This window comes from Camellia sinensis, chromosome 8 (genome assembly GCF_055761805.1).
Source record: "Camellia sinensis isolate YWXY chromosome 8, ASM5576180v1, whole genome shotgun sequence".
Lineage (NCBI taxonomy): Eukaryota > Viridiplantae > Streptophyta > Magnoliopsida > Ericales > Theaceae > Camellia > Camellia sinensis.
Window position 1 is genome coordinate 31759164 of NC_138968.1, and position 17937 is coordinate 31777100.

General features: G+C 38.6%; 1 protein-coding gene across 1 annotated transcript; it reads right to left on the bottom strand.

Moving 5' to 3' along the window:
* Positions 1 to 6956: 6956 nt before the first annotated feature.
* On the bottom strand, positions 6957 to 8158 carry LOC145797663 (transcription factor bHLH118-like). Its single transcript, XM_082885061.1, has 3 exons — positions 8048 to 8158; positions 7299 to 7640; positions 6957 to 7040 (listed from the first exon to the last, which is right to left on the bottom strand). Exons 1-3 carry the CDS (start codon positions 8156 to 8158, stop codon positions 6957 to 6959), a joined length of 537 nt encoding a protein of 178 aa, XP_082741187.1.
* Between the last annotated feature and the right edge of the window lie 9779 nt (positions 8159 to 17937).

The following is a 17937-nucleotide window of genomic DNA, read 5'->3' on the forward strand; positions in this document are numbered from 1 at the left end:
AACTGCAACAGAGCACAAAACAGAGGAAATGGAGGGTCTCCCTAGGGCATGTGTGTACTGTGCCACTCCTTATCATCTCAAAACATCAAGGGAGAGGCATCATTGGATCTAAAACCACCAATCAAGCATGCAATGCATGATGGCCAAAGATCCAACTTGCACCAAATTCAATAAATGCAAGACAAACAAGACATTAAGACCACTACCTTATCATGGAAGATGAAAGGCAATGGAGACAAAAGGGATTGGTTCACTTTCATCACTTTGAGTATGAAGTGGACCAATCCACCTTGTGTTCAACATAACGTCCGGTTGAACACGATACAATGCAAACAACATGCTAAGAGACTCAAGCATCAAAAACTAGTGAAGGGCACAACACTAGCATCATGCAATACAATGCTCAAAGGACTAAACCAGCCCTAAACAGACCCCAAGCATGCCAAAACAGTGGCCAAAATGAGCTGAAATAACAACATGAAAAGCAAGAAAAACCATGTTCATACATTGACTCACAAACAAGGCATAAGGCTCAACACTCAAAAGCACTTAAAGAGTGAAATATATGAGAGTATGACAATGACATATGCTCTAAAATTACATACAAAATGATGCCAAAACATGCAATCAAGACAAGTACAACATGCTAATAACCTTAAAACTTAAAGCTAGTCAAGAGCATTTGCACTATGGCTATACAAAGCAAGGCATGCATGACCAAATCTATTCAAAAAACAGCTAGAGCATGCTAAATAAAGGCCAAAAACATGCTGAAGTGGAGTCAACACACACTAGAATTATGGACTAAAACATCAAGCATGCAAGGCTAGTGAGCAAGATTACACTACAAGTGTAAAAAACATGTAAGAAGTGGCCAAGCCAGCCCAAAACAGAGCCAAGACATGTTAAGAAGGTCACAAAAACATGCTTAGATCAGGTCAAAAGATGATAGAAAAACATGTTCAACAAGTAGGCCAACAAGACATGCAAAGGAGAAACAAGGAGAGGGGATCACCCCCTCCTATTTTGGTCCTTAAAACCAAATTTTTGCCACTGAAAATCCCCTGGATTTCAGTGGTTAAAAGGGCAAAAAGAGATTGTTTTAAAGGCTTTTAAACATGGCATAAAGCTTGGCCAATAAGCCACAAAAGAGAAAGGACCACTCCTAATCCCAAAAGGGCCTCAAACAATCATTTTCAACACTTAAAAATAGAGGTTTTTGTAGTTGACACCTAGGCCAAAAACAACATGCAAGGTTGGCCAAACCAATGAAGCAAAATAAAGATTAAAAGGGGATAACTTCTTACCCTTGAAGACAGCAGCAAAACATCAACTCTCTTGTGCTAAAACCAACTTTGAGCCCTCAAACCAAGCCTCAAGAGACCTCAGCTCCAATATGAGAGTGTTTGGCTAAGAGTGCTAGTGCAAATTTGTAGAGAAGGACCACTTTCAAGCCTACAATAAGGAGAGAGAGGATTCTAGAGAGAAAGAGAAAGAAATTTAGCTCAGCCAAAATTTTCTAACCCTTTGCATGCATATAAAAGACCTCTATATATAGAAGATACAAGGAGCCTTCAAACAAATCTAGCCCTCCACGTGTAAGCAGATGGTCTATCCTGCAAACAGCAGGCTCAAAAATATCTAAAATATATCTGTTGAAATAATGGTGGCCGGGTGCCTCATTGATGGCCGGCATGGCCTATTGATGGCCGGCAGGAAGGATTCCATGGTCGGCAGCCCTTGATCATGGCCGGCAGGCCATCATGAACATCAATATGGAGGGACCAAAGCATGGTCCAAAAATGAGACAGAATAGAAATATGGCCTGGAAGGATCAAACCTGGAGCATTCCGTCGCGAAAGTCGAGCGCTCAGCGAGCAATCAAAGTTGTTGCTGGATGAACCTACAAGAACATCCAAGTCTTGAGGACGGTCAAAAATGGGGTGCCTACAGCGTGTTTTGGCGCATGCTCGAGCGTTAAAACCTACGCTCGAGCGGACTGGTTTGTTATAAAAATCCTTCCCTCGTCTCTTCAGTTCAATTTTTCCCCAAATTCGATCTCTTTCTCACCTAGGGCTTCTTAGCGACTTAGTGTGTGTCCTCTCTTGGACTGTTTGATTAGTTTGCTTCCTTCAATACCTTGATTCTCGTACATCTTGGTCGTCTCAGGTATGCATCTCTTCGATTTAGTCTATTTCTTTCTCTTTATTTGTTTTTGATTGTCTCTTGGTCTTCTCATCTTCATTATCAATACTTGTTCGTAGGTTTTTTGAGTCTTGTGTGTCTTGTCTACTTCAGTTTATGGTCTGATTGGGTATTTTTGGTTGTAATGTGCTTATTGTTCTAGAATATTTGAGTTATGGAATGTTGGTATGTGTCTTTGGAATATTGTGTTGTGTTAAGGAATATCAATGCATTTTGTTCTAGTTTTTTTTTTTAATATATATATATATATATATATATTATCTATCTGGTTATTTGGTTATGGTCACTATGTTCTCCTTGGCTAGTCTAATCTACATGCTGCAATATTGTGATTGCTTTGAGGGTTGGTCATATTGATTCATACTACTATTGGCTGTTTAATTTTGATAGATTTGAATTTGCTACTAATGCTTTGTTTTTGTGGTTTTTGGTTTTCATTCTTGTCATGGGGTAAGGGATTTGTGTTTGTTCTAGTGGGTAATTTCTGGTTTCGTCATGTCCATTTCTAAGCGTAAGAAGTCAACTACCTCTTGCTCCTCCTTTAATACAGACCAGTTTCCCTCGGCTGATAAAGCCAAATTGTTTAGAGAGTCTTCCTTCACGGACTGTTCATCTTGAATGCAATGTTCTACCGAACACCTTTGAGTCCATTCACATTCGTCCTCTCTTTGATCCTTTAGGTGGGGATTTGGTTCTTTCCTTCTCGGGTCGTCAAAATCTTAATTGGGTAAGAGAGGTTTACTATAATATGGAGGTACTTGACGTTGTTGGTCTCTCGTTCAAAACATGGGTCCGGTCTAAGTCTATAACTGTTACTCTTAACCTCATTCGTGAGCTTTTAGGGATTAGTAAAATCTTTCCTATTTTTTATCCTTTTCCTGTGAGACCTACCTGTGATTTCAACGAGGTGGCCACTACTTTATGTGGTGCATCTCGTTCGTGGCTCCCGGGTTCTTTGATCAAGCAAAATGAGCTCCTTCCCCAATTTCACTTACTCAATCTTATTGTGTGTGGCGACATCATTGTAACCACCCATAGCTCGGAAATAAACCAAGAACAAGGTTTTGTCCTTTATTGCATTGCTCACTATCGCTCCATTGACCTTGCCACCTTGATCATTCAAAAAATGGTTGTTGCATTTGAGCGCAATAACCTTGGTCTTCCTTATGGTTGCCTCATTAACCGGCTTCTTGCGAGGTTTAAGGTTCTTTCGTTTGACGAGGATGACTTTGCTTCTCCTTCCTGGCCTTTCACCAAAAAGACTGTCTCACAGAGTCAGTCTCATGTTAGGGGAGTCCCTACTGGGATGGGTAGTTTAGGTACAGGTGTAGGGAATGCTGCTATGGCCGAGGAGGCAGAGTATGATGCGGCTGCTGCCGGTGAGGGGGAGCAGCCACCATCAGTCCGTACTATCCGAGCCCAGCTCCATCATTTTGAGCAGTCCATTGTCTCATATTTTGATCGTCTGGAGGGCCGGATGGATATCTTCGAGGCCAGGCTTACGGATCTTGAGACTACTGCTGATGCTCGGCTCATCGCATTGGAGGCCTCATCCAGGTGCATTGAGGAGTCCGTTGCACAGTCCTCTGCTCATCTGTCTCAGATCTTGTCTCTTCTACAGATCCAGTCACCTCCACAGCCACCAGCTCAGTGATCTCTATTTTTTGGCTAGTATTTTTTTTGCATAGAAATATCTCTCGTTCTTTATTGCACTGTTTTCTCTATTGTTTTTTTCTCTCTCAGACAAAAAGGGGGAGTGGATATATTTGGTGTTCTTAGAGATATTTGCTGATGTTAGAGATATGGATGCATTATTTTTGGATGGTTATTATTTTTGGATTTTGGATATTGGGTTACTTTTGTTTTGACATATCTATATTTGGCTATTTTTTTATTTATTTATTTTTTAAATATTGAGGTTGTTCATTGGTTTAGTTAGTTTGATTTTTGGGTTGTTTGCTAGGAAAATTGTTTAGAAAAGTTTTGTCTAGGATTTGACAAAGGGGGAGATTGTTAGGACCCTACTCGTTGGCAAATTCCATAGACAAACTTGGGTTTAAATTAAGTTATAATTTTCTTGTTTTCGGTCTTCCTGCTCCAGCGGGCAAAGTGGCGCTCGAGCAGAGATTACACTCTCACAGTATTTTTCGTGTCTACAAAAATTCTGAGTGGTGTGTTTTTAAGCTTGAGCGTGGGATCTTCAACTCAAGCGTGAACCCTGGTTTGGAACACGCTATATAGAGTCCCCGCTTGAGCGTCCATTCCCACGCTCGAGCGGACCTCGCGATCTCAGCCTCTATAAAACCTCAAGTTGCTCCAAGTCTAGGGTTACTTTTCTTAGTTCTTCTTTAAGGGTTTTAAGGTTTTTTTTTTGGAGATATTTTTCTGGTTTTCCTTGATGTTTGATTGAGTTTGAACTCATGTTCTTATAAGCACACATCAAGAAGTTTGTTTGATCTTCTTTTGAGAGTATTTTTCTTCAGTGGAATCCGAAGATTCAAGCACAGTGTAATCAAAGGAGTTTGATGCTATATGTAGTCGGTGGTTCGACAATAGATATTGTGGATTCAACATCAATCTAATCAATTTCGAATGAAGATTGCAGTGAAAGACATACAGAAGATTTGAAGACAAATTGGAAGCGTTTGGGTAATTTGTTTGGTATCTTTGTAATCCTTCTTTCTTTAGTAGTGGATTGATTTGTGGCATTTCACCCGTTGGTTTTTTTTTTTTATCACAATTGAAGATGCTTCAATTGTGGTTTTTCCATGTAAAAATCGTTTGTGTCGATTTATTGTTTTCTAAAACAACAATTTAAATCACTTTCTTATGTGCTTGATGATTTAGATTGTGAGTTTTAATTGATTAGGAATTGAAACAATTAAATCTTGATCAAATCACGAACCACTTAGGTTTTTCATCTTTTGCTACTTGCAGCTCCTGTTCTTTATTGATTGTATTTTTTCTCTTCATCATCTTCAATCAATAAAGTTTTCTTTGCTGATCAAAAAAATAAAAATAAAAATAAAAGTAAAAAGCAAAAGCCTATTTTAACTAGGACGTTTCAAATATGCATTCCAAAAGAGCTAGTTAGTAAGAAACCAACCAGCGAAAATAAAACTCCTAACACAATCAAAGCTCAAAAACCCATATTTTTCTTTTTTTTTTTAAAAAAAATATGGAGTAGAAGAATTATACAAATATATGCAAATATAAAAGAGAGAAACCAAATTAATCTCAAGCACAAGAGAGGCTAACATATGTAGTTAGACTTAAACCTACATCCACAACAAAGAGAATGATTTCACTATTATGAAGAGAACCATTGCTCGAAAGAGCTACAAACAAAGAGAACAATCTCTCCAAACCAAAGATACAAGTTGTCTCACCAAATTCAATTTTTTTTAATTTTTTTTTACCAAGAACATCTCTATAGAAGTTTCATGAATAAACTAACAAACATAATTACAGATTCCAAACAAAAGAGAAAGCTAGACAAGAACAAAACTTCATCTTACTAATCAACAATAAGAGATAATTCTCATCAAGACCTCCAAGAGGCCACCAAGAATGTTGTGAAAACCACCTAACAAGAAACAAAGATCTCCCTCAAGATCACCAAGCAAATATCCACAAAAAGGACTACCAAGTGACCAAAAAGAAGACAAAATTTTGCCGAAGACCCAAAGGCATACTAGAAAAAACCCCCAAATGAAGGCATCCAAGAAGAAGAAAAATTAAGAATAAACTAGTTGAGAAAAATTTTAGAAACAGAAAAGAAAATGACGTGGAAAAGAATTGAAAATGTGGAAGAAGTAAGATTCCAAAGAGATGACTGTGAAAATAAAATAAAACTGTAATATCAAAAAATCAAAAGATCAAAACTTTAAAGGATGACCAGTTGGAAGTTTCAAAAGCGGAGAAGAAATTGATGAGCAAAAAAATTCCAATTTTGGTTGAATATGGTACAAAGAATATGTAAAGATTGTTCAAGATTTTAAGAAACAAAAAATGAATGAATTTTTTGGCACAACAATAATTTTATTTTTGATATAGGTTGCATGAAAGTGAAACAAGAAAGATCAAGCCAAAGAAAAATTCAAGAAGCATGAAACCAAAAATATAGGAATATGATGACCGCAAGCAAGCTCCTGTGATTTTGAAATTCAAGAAAACAAGATTCAAGTGAAGCACATCCATGTTATGACTGCGTTAAATTTTACCCAAGAGGACTAAATGATATTACTAAGGCATAAAACATAACATCAACTTTTTTTTTTTTTTTTATCAACATTACTGGTTTTTTGGTGCTAGTAATAAATAAAAGCAACTCTATCAAAGCAATGCAGCTAGCAACAATTAATCTAAGAGTTATAAGTAGTGTTTCACAAATATTAAAAGAATTTACTTTCCATTATGATTTTTCTCCCCAACAGAAACAAAAAAAGTTCAACTTTTGAAACATTGCATGGTTGGTTTCATAAAAAAGAAAAAAAAGAAAAAATATCAATCTTAGGGTTCAAGACAAGTGCCATATCATGATAGTTGAGATATGTTTCCGAAGCATTGATGCTATTTTCGCCTAGGTCCTGTTTTGTTGATGTATTTTGTGTGTACTCCTTGGGCTAATTTTTACATCAATAAATCTCTTCCTTTTTTTGCCAATCTAAAAAGTATATATATATATATATATATATATATATATATCACGATGTAGTTCTAAGAGTACTCTCCAAATAGAAAACACATTGTTACTTCGAATTCAACTCTCGATTAATCATGTCGGTCAGTTTTTGTTGTAGCGTAGATTGATCAATGCATATTGGGTCAATGCCCTGCTAGTATAACCCATATGGTAAAAATGAACTTAGACAAAACCCTAAAACTAGAAATTGAAATTAAGAGGTGGTTTGGAATGTTCTAAATAAGTGTATTTTTTTTATTTTTTCATAAAAAAATGTGTAGAAAAGTAGAGAGGAGATGTTGATAGATGTTGATGGATGTGACCCAAATAAGTGTATGTATGCAAAAAAAAAAGTACACTTTTTTAGTGCATGCCAAACACCTACTAAATTTTTTTAAAGAAGAAATACCTCGGATCTAATTGTGTGAAACAACCTATCATTCGCTTCAGTGGAAACATAGCTAATAACTTCAAGTCCTTCATGAAGAAGTACTTGAAGAACTTTTGATAGGGGAAACACTTCCTCAGTGAAGCCACCAGTGATCAGAACCTCCACACCAACCTGACATGGGCTGACTGTCACACTATAGGGCAAAAAATCGTTTGAGCTTGTACTTGCCGCTAAAAGAACTCTTGAATTGGACATATTTTTAAGATTATGTCTCTTGATACTCAGTTCTTTGATGTTATTCTCTATGTGTTTGATATAATTCACACTTTCCTGAATGTGATCCGATATTGAACGCTTTCCCTAAAACAACATCCGTTAACATAACCCTCCAATAACCCAATTATTCAAAGGTAATAATAAAATCTTTAGAACAGGAGAGAGAGAGAGAGAGAGAGAGAGAGAGAGAGTTAGTTTTCTTTTAGAAATTCAAGAGAGAAAAATCAGTGCAGTAATCATTCTTCTCATACTTATATATGGTAGTTAAAGTTCTAAGTGAACAACAATATGGGAAAATAGAAGAAAATATGATTCATCACCTAGATATATTCAAGAGGGAGTAGGGATCGATGCGATGCATAAAGGCTATTCATTACTCGCCTTCTTTTCTGTTCAATCTCTTTGTTAATGATTTTTCACTTGTTATCAATTATTTTCTCACTTTTATCATCCTCTGGAATGGCTACTAATTTTTGCCTCATTTTCCTTACCGTGTCCATGGTTATGATCAGATCTTGTTTATTGTCAGTGTTTTCTTCATAGAGAATAGAGGGGATCTGAAAAACTGGCTCATCATGATGACTTTGGTTGAAAAGAAACATTTGTCCAAAGAAGCTTTATTTGGTTCTTAATTATGTATGTCAATGGAGGCAGATACAGAAAGAGATATGTTTGTTACGATATCAAATCTTCATGGGCTTGAGATGCAAGATTTGCCTGCAAATCTCTTCACAAAATGGTGATTGGGGAAGTACAAAATGACCTCACCAACCATTTTTTAAACCTTGTTTGTGAACACTGTAGCTATGTGCAAGTTCCACATTCTCATTTGATGGCCATCAATCAGTAAACAGTAGTGGTTCCAACAAGGGAACCGACAGAGATCTCTGTAACAGTAACAGTAAACAGTAGTTGCTAAGGATGCCATAATACAGTTTAGAATATAGGACATGCATTCATTCATTAATAGTATCAGTTCAGAAAGCAGTACAGTTCAATTGTTCAGAAGATAATCATTTCGAACATATCTTTACACAGTTGTTACTCACAGAGTTCTGGGCTACAGTAAAGCTAGAGCGCGTCCCCAGTCGCCGACCCTACACAGTTTACAGATTGAACACACACTAAGCTACACAGTTAGGAAAGATAATAACTTAATCCCTAATTTGCCTCGGTGTGGTTCTACATCTATATCCTCATTAAGATGCCTTAAACTAGGCCTAATAATGCCTAGGATGAGATGAGGATGTAAAAATGTACTTTAAAAGCATTTTCAGAACTTTCAAAAAATAGGTGTCACGCTCGAGCGTATATTACCCCGCTCGAGCGGACATGCAGACAAAGGTTTTCGCTCGAGCGTAGACTTACCTGCTCGAGCGTTCTGCAAAATAGTCAAAAGTGCTGGATAGGTGAAAATCACGCTCGATTGGGCGCTCGACACCCGCTCGAGCATGAGACCCAATGTCCCACTCGAGCGCCAATTATTCCGCTCGAGCGGACTCCAAAACAGTGCAAAGTGCTGAGAGCACGAATTTCACACTCGAGCGCCAGTCGAGCGTGAGTCAAAATTCTGGAAATTCCAGATTTGAACCTCAAGCTCAAAACCAAGTTTTAAACCATAAATTTCAATCCTCTTGGGCCAATTTTCCAGAAAACATCCCAAAACTCATACTTTAACATGATTCAAAGCTCAATTTGTAAAATCAAAGCCCAAGGGGGTTCCAAACAACTCAATTCAAACCAATTTTCATGAATATGAAGAACATGCAAACGTGCATGAATTTAAACCATTTCAAAGCTTCAATATCATGCTCTAATGAGCCAATTCTTCCAAGGACAAGATGAAAACATGGACTTAACATAACTATGAGCATGCATATGACAATTCTCCATGGAATCAACTCAAAATTCAACAATTCAAACATGTATGCATGGAATGAGCTCCAATTCAACATTAATGAACCAATTCTTGACTTAGTTCTTTAAACTACCATGATCCATGCTAGAAGGGACTTAAATACACAATAAGAAGGATGAAATTCATACCTAGGTTCCTCAATTACAAGTCTAGAGGCTCAATTTGCCAATTTACTCTTCAATTCTTCAAGTTCTCTAGCCAAACTCTCAAGAACAACTCAACTCTCTCTCACTCTCTAACTTGGTCGGTTGGCTTCTCCAATGTGGCTGAACAATGTGTGACTAAGTGTAATAAGGCTCAACATGTTGAGGTAGTGGCCACTAAGGATGGCAAAATAGTAATTAAGTCTAAGTTGTGCAATTCATTAATAATTAACCTAATTTAATCATACCAAATCACATTTTAACTAAATATGCCATAAAATCGCATTAATTCTAAGGATCACAAATCATCAATCAATTTCAGATTCGGCCGCCGATAAGGCCTTCAATTCGCAATTTAAACACAAAGGCATGAACAGATAATCAAACATTCAAACAGATAAACAATGCATTTAAACAGATATAGTCAATCAATCAGTTTCAAATTTCAGTCAGTCAGTTCAGTATTTCAATCAATTCAGTTACCAATCATAATCAGTCTCAGTTTAGCAGTAATCGGTAGTTAATTAGTAATTTATCGGTAATCAGTGTTGAAGGTTGTTACAGTAGCTTTACATCTCTTGTTTTTGTCTTTCTTTTTATTCTCTTTAAACACACTTTTGGCCATTATTTTGGAGCTGTTTTGGGACTGTTCTTGGACTACTTTGGGGCTGAAACATGTGATTTAAAATTGCAAAAAGTGGAGGGGTTAACTAGCCTTTCTTAGGCTTTGTTCCATAGCTTTTTCTCTACTCTTTTTACTTACTTTCTCTTACTTTTAGCTACAATTTTTGTACATTTTAGGGGTTGTTATGAGTTGTTTAATTCATTTAAATAGCTTACACTTTGAATATCATATTTGTTGTGTTGTAAGTCCTTATGGCTTCGGTTGTTTAGGCCATAGACCCCGAATCATTTAAGTTGATAGCTTTATTTACTTAGTCTTCATGCAAAGAGTTTCATTTTAAATAATCAATCGCGCATAACCATTTCTACAACCTCCCTATTTTCTTCTTTTCTTTTGTTTGAGAGTTATTTCAACCGATTGATAGTTATTCAAAGCATAAGAAAGAGAACTATGCTCAATGGCTTAATCTCTACGGAGGTTCATCGTCAACAGCATGGTCTCTCTTTCATGCTTAGAAGCACTTCTCGTTTGACTTCTTCTTCTCGTTTAGTGGACTTAATTATCACTTTGGACAAATGAACTAAAGAATGGAATGGACTAAGAAAATTTCTAAAATGAACCAACCTACATAAAGAAAATGAAGTATCCTGCTTGGGTTCGGCCGGAAGTTATGCCGAGTCCATTGTGTCAGGGGTTGTCTTACATCAATTCATGGTGTTTTGATGAACCTTGAAGCATCTTTACCTTCCTCTTTGAGTTCACTCTATGATAGGAGGGAGGGGTGGTTATTGATTCATTACATTCATTAATTTTTGTCCAAAATCATGGCCTAAATCATCAAGCAATCAATTTGCTCATTAATGGTTTTGGAAATGACTTCATTCTTCTCTTGAGGCTTACCATGAGAGAGAAGAGTAGAAGGGACAAACAGAGTTCAGAATAACTCTGTTTGCACTGTTTTTATATCAAAACAAAAAAATAGGATTTTGCATAAAATTAAGGCACGGTCAGCCTTATTTGGGCCCGGTCAGGCTTCATTAGGGGCCGGCTGGCCATCACTGTTTGGTAAGGCAGTGTGTTTTGCAGAAGTAGAGGCAATGGCTGAAGGTGAAACAGAATGGTCTGGGTAGACAAAGCAGTTTTTGGATGCTGCGCATGCGAGCATTGTGCATACTTGTGCGTCCTTGTTTGATGATTAATTATTAATTATTATTGTTGTAATTAATTATTGATTGTCATAATTAATATTGTTGTAGCAATGATTCGTTAGATAGTTAACTTATTTTGTTATAATAAATTAGCTAGTTAATTCTTTGCTTATTCATTCATTCGGTTTTGTAATAATTAGTTTAATTCGGACTTTCGGACACTCATTCGGACCCTCTTGCACGAGGGCCAATATGTAATAATGTGTATGTGTTCCAACCCCACGTCTTTCTCCCTTTTAGTTATTTGCTTATGATGATTAGTTTAGAACATCATGTTTCTCTTAGCATTTTCCATGTTTGCATACACTTGTCTTGCATGCATCGAGGCTCAATTTATTATTCTAACTCACATTGTTATTTATTAACTCTTTGAAATGTGCTCAAACCGCATGCTATCAAGTTGATTCACATGCCATGTTAGTAGCCAAGCCAATTTAAATTACATATCGCATGTGTTGCTGTAGACACCCCATTTTGACCGACCTTAAGACTCAGACGTCACCGATTGAGCGCTTGGTGATGTTGCATATCGTGCTCGTTCAGAGGTTTCAGAGCCTCGGCTGCGAGCCTTGCCTCCAGACTTCCGAACTCTTTCATGCTTTGTCTCAGTTTGCGAACCAGGCTCCATTTTCTCTGTTTTCTCTTCCCGAAGGGAGGGAGAGGCCTCGTAGACCATCTCTCAGTGGCCGTAGGCTACGTTTCGTGATCGTAGGCCATTTTGCCCGTTTGGAGTCCGGTTTCCAATTTTTCGAAGCCGTTGGTCGTGTGCCTCGGTTCGGGACCGCTTAACCACCTCCGTTTGCTCCGGTTTTTGGCATGCATCTTATTTTCTCCCTTTTGAGGGACACTGTGGCTCGAGAAACCAACTTCATGGTCGAACACCACTTTCGGTGCCTAACAGTCAGTTTTTGGGGCCTCGGGCTGCGCGTTTCGGCCCCCGAACCTTCATTTTGCATCGGTTTAAGTTCATTTTTGGCAGGGACCTCTGTTTCATTGTTAGGAAGGTTGTAGAAGGGTGGGAGGCCAATAATTGTTCTGACAACCAGTTTTATTCCTCCATCGCCCTCCGTCGCCCGTTTTTCTCACTTGAAAGCCAATGTTGACCACCCTAAGGCCACCTTTTCCAGCCCCAAACCACATATTTGTGTTGTACACACCTGGGAGGCCACCAATATCATATGGCCGGCCAGTAATTCTATGTGACCCTTTTGAACCCCTCCTAAAAGTGGCCTTTTCTCTCTCCTGGTTCACTTTCTCCAGTTTTTGACCACATGGTTGTGTTGTGCACACATGGGAGGCCACCAATCTAGGGTGGCCGGCCACTAATACTTCTTGACCCTTTTGACCCTTGGTTGGCCGGCCATGGGGAGAGCCGGCCGGTTACCTAAACCCTAGAAAATCGGCCGGCCATGATCCTCTCTCCAGGTACTTTACAGAAATGTATTCTGTTTCCCCCCAGATTTTGTGTCCGGGAGGCTGCACTTTTGGGGGGAAACTTGAATTCTTTTCCCCCCCAATTTTCCCCCATTTTCTCCATTCCTTTGCCTATATATCCAGGCCCCCCAGCTGTGTTTTAGGGGTTACAAAAAATTGCTTTGAGGCTCTTGCATTGATCCTCCCTCTCCTTCTCTTCCAAGCACCAAAACCTTCCAAACCCTACACCATTTCTACACCACCACCTAGCACCACACCACCACCATCCATTCCAGCCATTTGGATCTGTTTCTAGAGCTAAGGAGCCACCAAACTTGGTCCAAGAGTTGTCAAAGACTTGGTCTTCAAGGGTAAGTCTCATTCTCCTCGTTTTGGCCCTATTTTTGCATACAATCTAAGCTATACTTGCTTCCATTTTTGGGCTCCGACCCTAACTTAAAATAGCATTATTTTGAGCTCCTTTTCATGTTTTTTTAAGGTCCTCTCCCTGTTTGAGGCTTCCTTTTTATACTTGCTTCTTTACCTCTCTTGTATGCCTCTTTCTTGCATAGTATTTTAGGCCTATTTTTAAACTGTTTTGAGCTTGGTTATAAACTGTAAAGTGGTTTATTTTGAGCCCTTCTTCAACATTGTTGAAGGGCTCTTCACTGTTTGAGGCTTTCTTTTGTCACTTGCCACTTTATCCCTCTTTTGGCCTCATTTTTGCATGTTTTGTTAGCCCCTTGTGCTTGTATTTTTGGGCTCTGGTCCGAACTGTAAATAAAATTATTTTGACCCCCTCTTCATGTTTGATCAAGGGACCTTTGGTGTTTGAAGCTCCCTTTTTGCTCTTTGTGTTTAAACCTCTTTTTAGGCCTTATTTTGCATAGTATTTTAGGCTTGCATGTGCACTGTTTTGGGTTTGGTCACTAACTGTAAAACACCATTTTTTGGGCCCTTCTTCAACTTTGTTGAAGGGCCCTCCTCTGTTTGAGGCCAGAAACCATCACTTGCTTCTTTGTCTCCTTTTTGGCCCATTTCTTGCACAATGTTTTAGGCCTGTTTGTGTTTAGATCCGTGACTTGTTAAAAACTGTAAAGTGCTTCATTTTGAGACCCTCTTCAACTTTGTTGAAGGGCTCTTGGCCATTTGGGTCCAGCATCTGCTACTTGCTTCATTACCTCTCTTACGGGGCCATTTTTGCATGCTAGCTTAGTCCTATTTGTATCCATTGTTTGGCCTTGCTTAAAACTGTAAATATGCTTGTTTTGGGACTTTCTTGATTCTGTCTTCACACTTCATGTTCAAATAATGCATGCTTTGCATAGCCATAGGTCATTCCATGTACCTCATTTCATGTTTCGGGATTCATTTCATGCATCGAGTGCCATGTTTCCATGTTTCGGGGCTGTTTTGTGTCATATTTTAGTGCTAAAATTTGCATGTTTTCATACCATGTTCCATGCCTTACCATGCTTTGGTAGAGTGGCATTCGTGCCTTAGGTTCGGTCCTCGGTTTGCGTGTACGTGTGCGCGCATTTCGAGTATCTCTTTTTTTCATCTTATGGCCTCCTATGTGAGTGTGGCTGAGGTCCACTCATGTTGGTGTAAGCCCATTGTGCATTGCATATGCCATTTCATTTCATAGCATTGTGTATGCTAGATTGTATGTTAGCGCATTGTGTATGCCATGTTACCTCGTGCATCGTGTATGCCATTTCATAGCATTGTGCATGTTAAGTTGTATCTTAGTTGCATTCATGCATGACATGCATATTTCATTGTGCTTGGGATAGGGGTTAGCCCGAGCACGGGAAACGAGGGACGTTTCGTACTTCGAGTGACAGAACGTGTCTCAATTCCCAATCACCGACACTCCGGATTATCCATGATGGAGTTTGGGTTTTGTTGTGTTTATATGTGCATTCATTTCATATTGAGTCGTGCAATTCGACTCCTCGGCCATCATGCATCGATATGCGTGACTGGTGGCACGAGGATCGAGGACTACACTCCCTGAAGAGTAGTCATGCATACATATGTGAAAATACTTTGCCATGCCCCTTTGTTGCTCTCTGTTGCAGCAAATCAGAAATCAGCAGCCTTCCGAAGCTTGGCACGCATTCCAAGAAAAATGGCAAACAGAGGCTAATTGGGGCATCGCAGTGGATTTCCGCACAAAGCAACCCGGACATGCATCATTCATCATCCGAAGCAGCGTCGAGGTAGTTCCTAGCTTGCATGCTAGTTTACAGCTTACCAAGTTTAATTTGTTAATTAATTAGGGTTTTGTAATTATTTGGACTGTAATATTTATTCGGGACTGTATATTATTTATTCGGACCCTCCGCGTGAGGGCAATATTGTAATTAGTGTGCGTGTGTGTGATGTATGTCTTCCAACCCCACGTCTTTCTCCCTTTTATTTACCAGCTTATGATGGTTAGATTAGGGCATATTTCAATTAGCATACAGTATGATAGCATGTTTGCATTCATTCATCTGTTTTGCATGCATCGGGCTCGGCGCATCATACTAACTGCATTGTATTTTCAATTTCAAGTTGAATACATGTTAGCTATAGCATTTCATATGCCATGTTTAGAATAACCGAGCCTGCTATAGTTGCATGTGTTGCATTAGGCATCTTTGTATAGTTAGGATCATGCATGCATTTCTAATTAGCTTCTGTTTTGGCTTGGAGTACTCGGTAAGTTTTATGCTTTAGCATCCTTGCATGCGTGTGAGTGACTGTCATGATAGCATGTTTACCATGAGGCTAATTGCTTATGTGATATAACTGCTTGAATGCCTGTGGGTGAAGGTTGGGTTATTTAGATTGGAACAATTCATTCACTGTGTGTTTTAAGCCCACTAGATAGTGGCAAAATCATGTTTTCTAAGCCCACCTGAGGGTGGCAAATCCACGTCTTAGCCTACTTGCGAGTAGCACCATCAAACCATTTTCAAACAAACAAACATGAAATGTTTTGTTCCAATTCAGGCGATCCAGTCTATACTTGTATGCTGTGCGCATCACATAGTAAATCTAGGCTAATAACCGGAATAAGAACGCATAATGTTTTCAAAAATAGATATCATGGTTAGTAGAGGCCGATCTTTGATCGTGCGAGCGGGGGTGCTCACGAAGTGACCTTCCCCAATCGTACCCAAGTTCCCGAGCCGAGGCAACTTTGGTAATGACGGACACGTGGCCTTAGGAAAATGAGTCAAGGTTTCCTAAATTTTTCCAAAATAAAATATTTAGGTGGCGACTCTGTATCTGGCAAAGCAGTCCATGTTTGGCACTTCTTTCAAAAAATCTTTTTTCTCAAAACGATTTGCCGGATTTGGACTCTTTGGTTCAGACTTAGAACCGTGACAATTTTAGAGTCCTGAACTGTAGTGAGCCCAATATCGAACGGAACGGGGGACTCATTCCTCCCAGGGGCGTTCGGGGACGTCTACAGTTGCATTAGTCATGTTGCATTAGGAACATGCATATTTTCTAACTCTTTTGTTTCTTTTGGCTTGCCTTGGAGTACGAGGTAAGCACTTCTTTCTTTAGCATATCGCATGCGTATGATTGTTGCCATGTCAAACATATTTACCATGAGGCTAAGTGCTTAATTGATATATCTGTTTGAATGCTTGTGGATGAAGGCTAATTGCTTAAATTGGGCCAATTTGATTAATGTACAAACTCACCTTTTCAAGTGGCGAGTATTAAAAACAATTTTCAAACAAACATGAAATGAAAGCGTTTTAATTTTTGAAAATTAGTTTATACTTGTGTGCAACACATAGTAATGTTAGTCTAATAATCAGAACAAGAGCATATAATGTAAATAAAAATCACACAATGATTAGCAGAGGCCGATATTTGATCGGGCGAGTGGAGTACTCAATTCATGACCTTCCCCTCTCGTACTTAAGTTCTCGAGCCGAGACACTTTCATGATGACGGATTAATGGCCTTTGGCACGAGTCTCGGGTTTCCTAAATTTTTTAAAAATATTTAGGTGGCGACTCTGTAATCTGGCATAACAGTCCATTTTTGGCATTTGATTCAAACATTGATCTTCCAAAAAGAATTGTTGGATTTGGACTCTTTTGAGTTTTCACTGTTTCACATTGCACTTGTGAAATCAGATTCAGAACCATGGGAGTCTGAACTGTAAGGCTTGTTGTCTTCCAAAAGGAGCACAAAAAGTCGAGCCACAACAGTGCACATGCAATTCTTATCATAAGGTAAACGTTTAGTCAATTCAATTTCTCTTAACAATACAATCCATTTATTTGTTCGTAAACTATTCGCAATCCCCCGTAAACGAAATTAAATCAGATGATAGAGGCTCTATCAAATCAAATCAGGTAAAGGTTCTATCCTATCATTCTCAAACAAGGTACATTCAATTCCGAGGGTTACAATCAATTCGCTTAAGTATATAGTCAATAGTTTTACAATTGTTCTATGTTCATTTGTTCTCAAGATTATAATGGTTCATAACAAAACGTTTCAAGTCATATACAATATGGCATTCTCCAAATAAGTTCTCATATAGTTATACATGTATGCAGTTGTTTATAACATAGAGTTCCTCGGTGGCACATAATATAGAGTTCATTATTTGGGGTGCCCAACCTAGTCACATAATCACAGAGTTAGTCCCGATGGTCTATTCAGTGGGAACAAGTAATATAACAAATCATCCCGAGCAAAGGTATAGATATATATGTCTAGAATTAATTAACATTCCCAATACGTATTTCACAAGCACAATGCACGGATGAAAACAAAATAGATTCCCCAGATAGAGCATATACACACAATAAATAAGGCAATGATTCCATGGGTCCACTCAATCTTGATGCAAATGCAGTAGATATAAAAGAATGTGTCGAGCCCGAATCAATTAGCACATAAATATCTTGATTGCAAATAGAAAGGGTACTTGAGAAAATGGCCTCGGTATTCTGTGTATCTCTTGGGACAAGTGCAAAAACTCTCCATTGTCTTACTGTGTCTCTCATAGCAACAAATTCTACAGTGTTTCCGGCATTGGGATGGACCC

Bases quoted from the DNA above. Each gene is read 5' to 3' on its own strand.
- LOC145797663 (XM_082885061.1), bottom strand. From the start codon at position 8,158: ATGTTTCTTTTCAACCAAAGTCATCATGATGAGCCAGTTTTTCAGATC. The intron at 7,641-8,047 runs GTAAGGAAAATG...ATGTTGTTTTAG, and splicing joins TGATCATAACCATGGACACG to GGAAAGCGTTCAATATCGGA. The intron at 7,041-7,298 runs GTATTTCTTCTT...TTATACTAGCAG, and splicing joins TTCACACAATTAGATCCGAG to GGCATTGACCCAATATGCAT.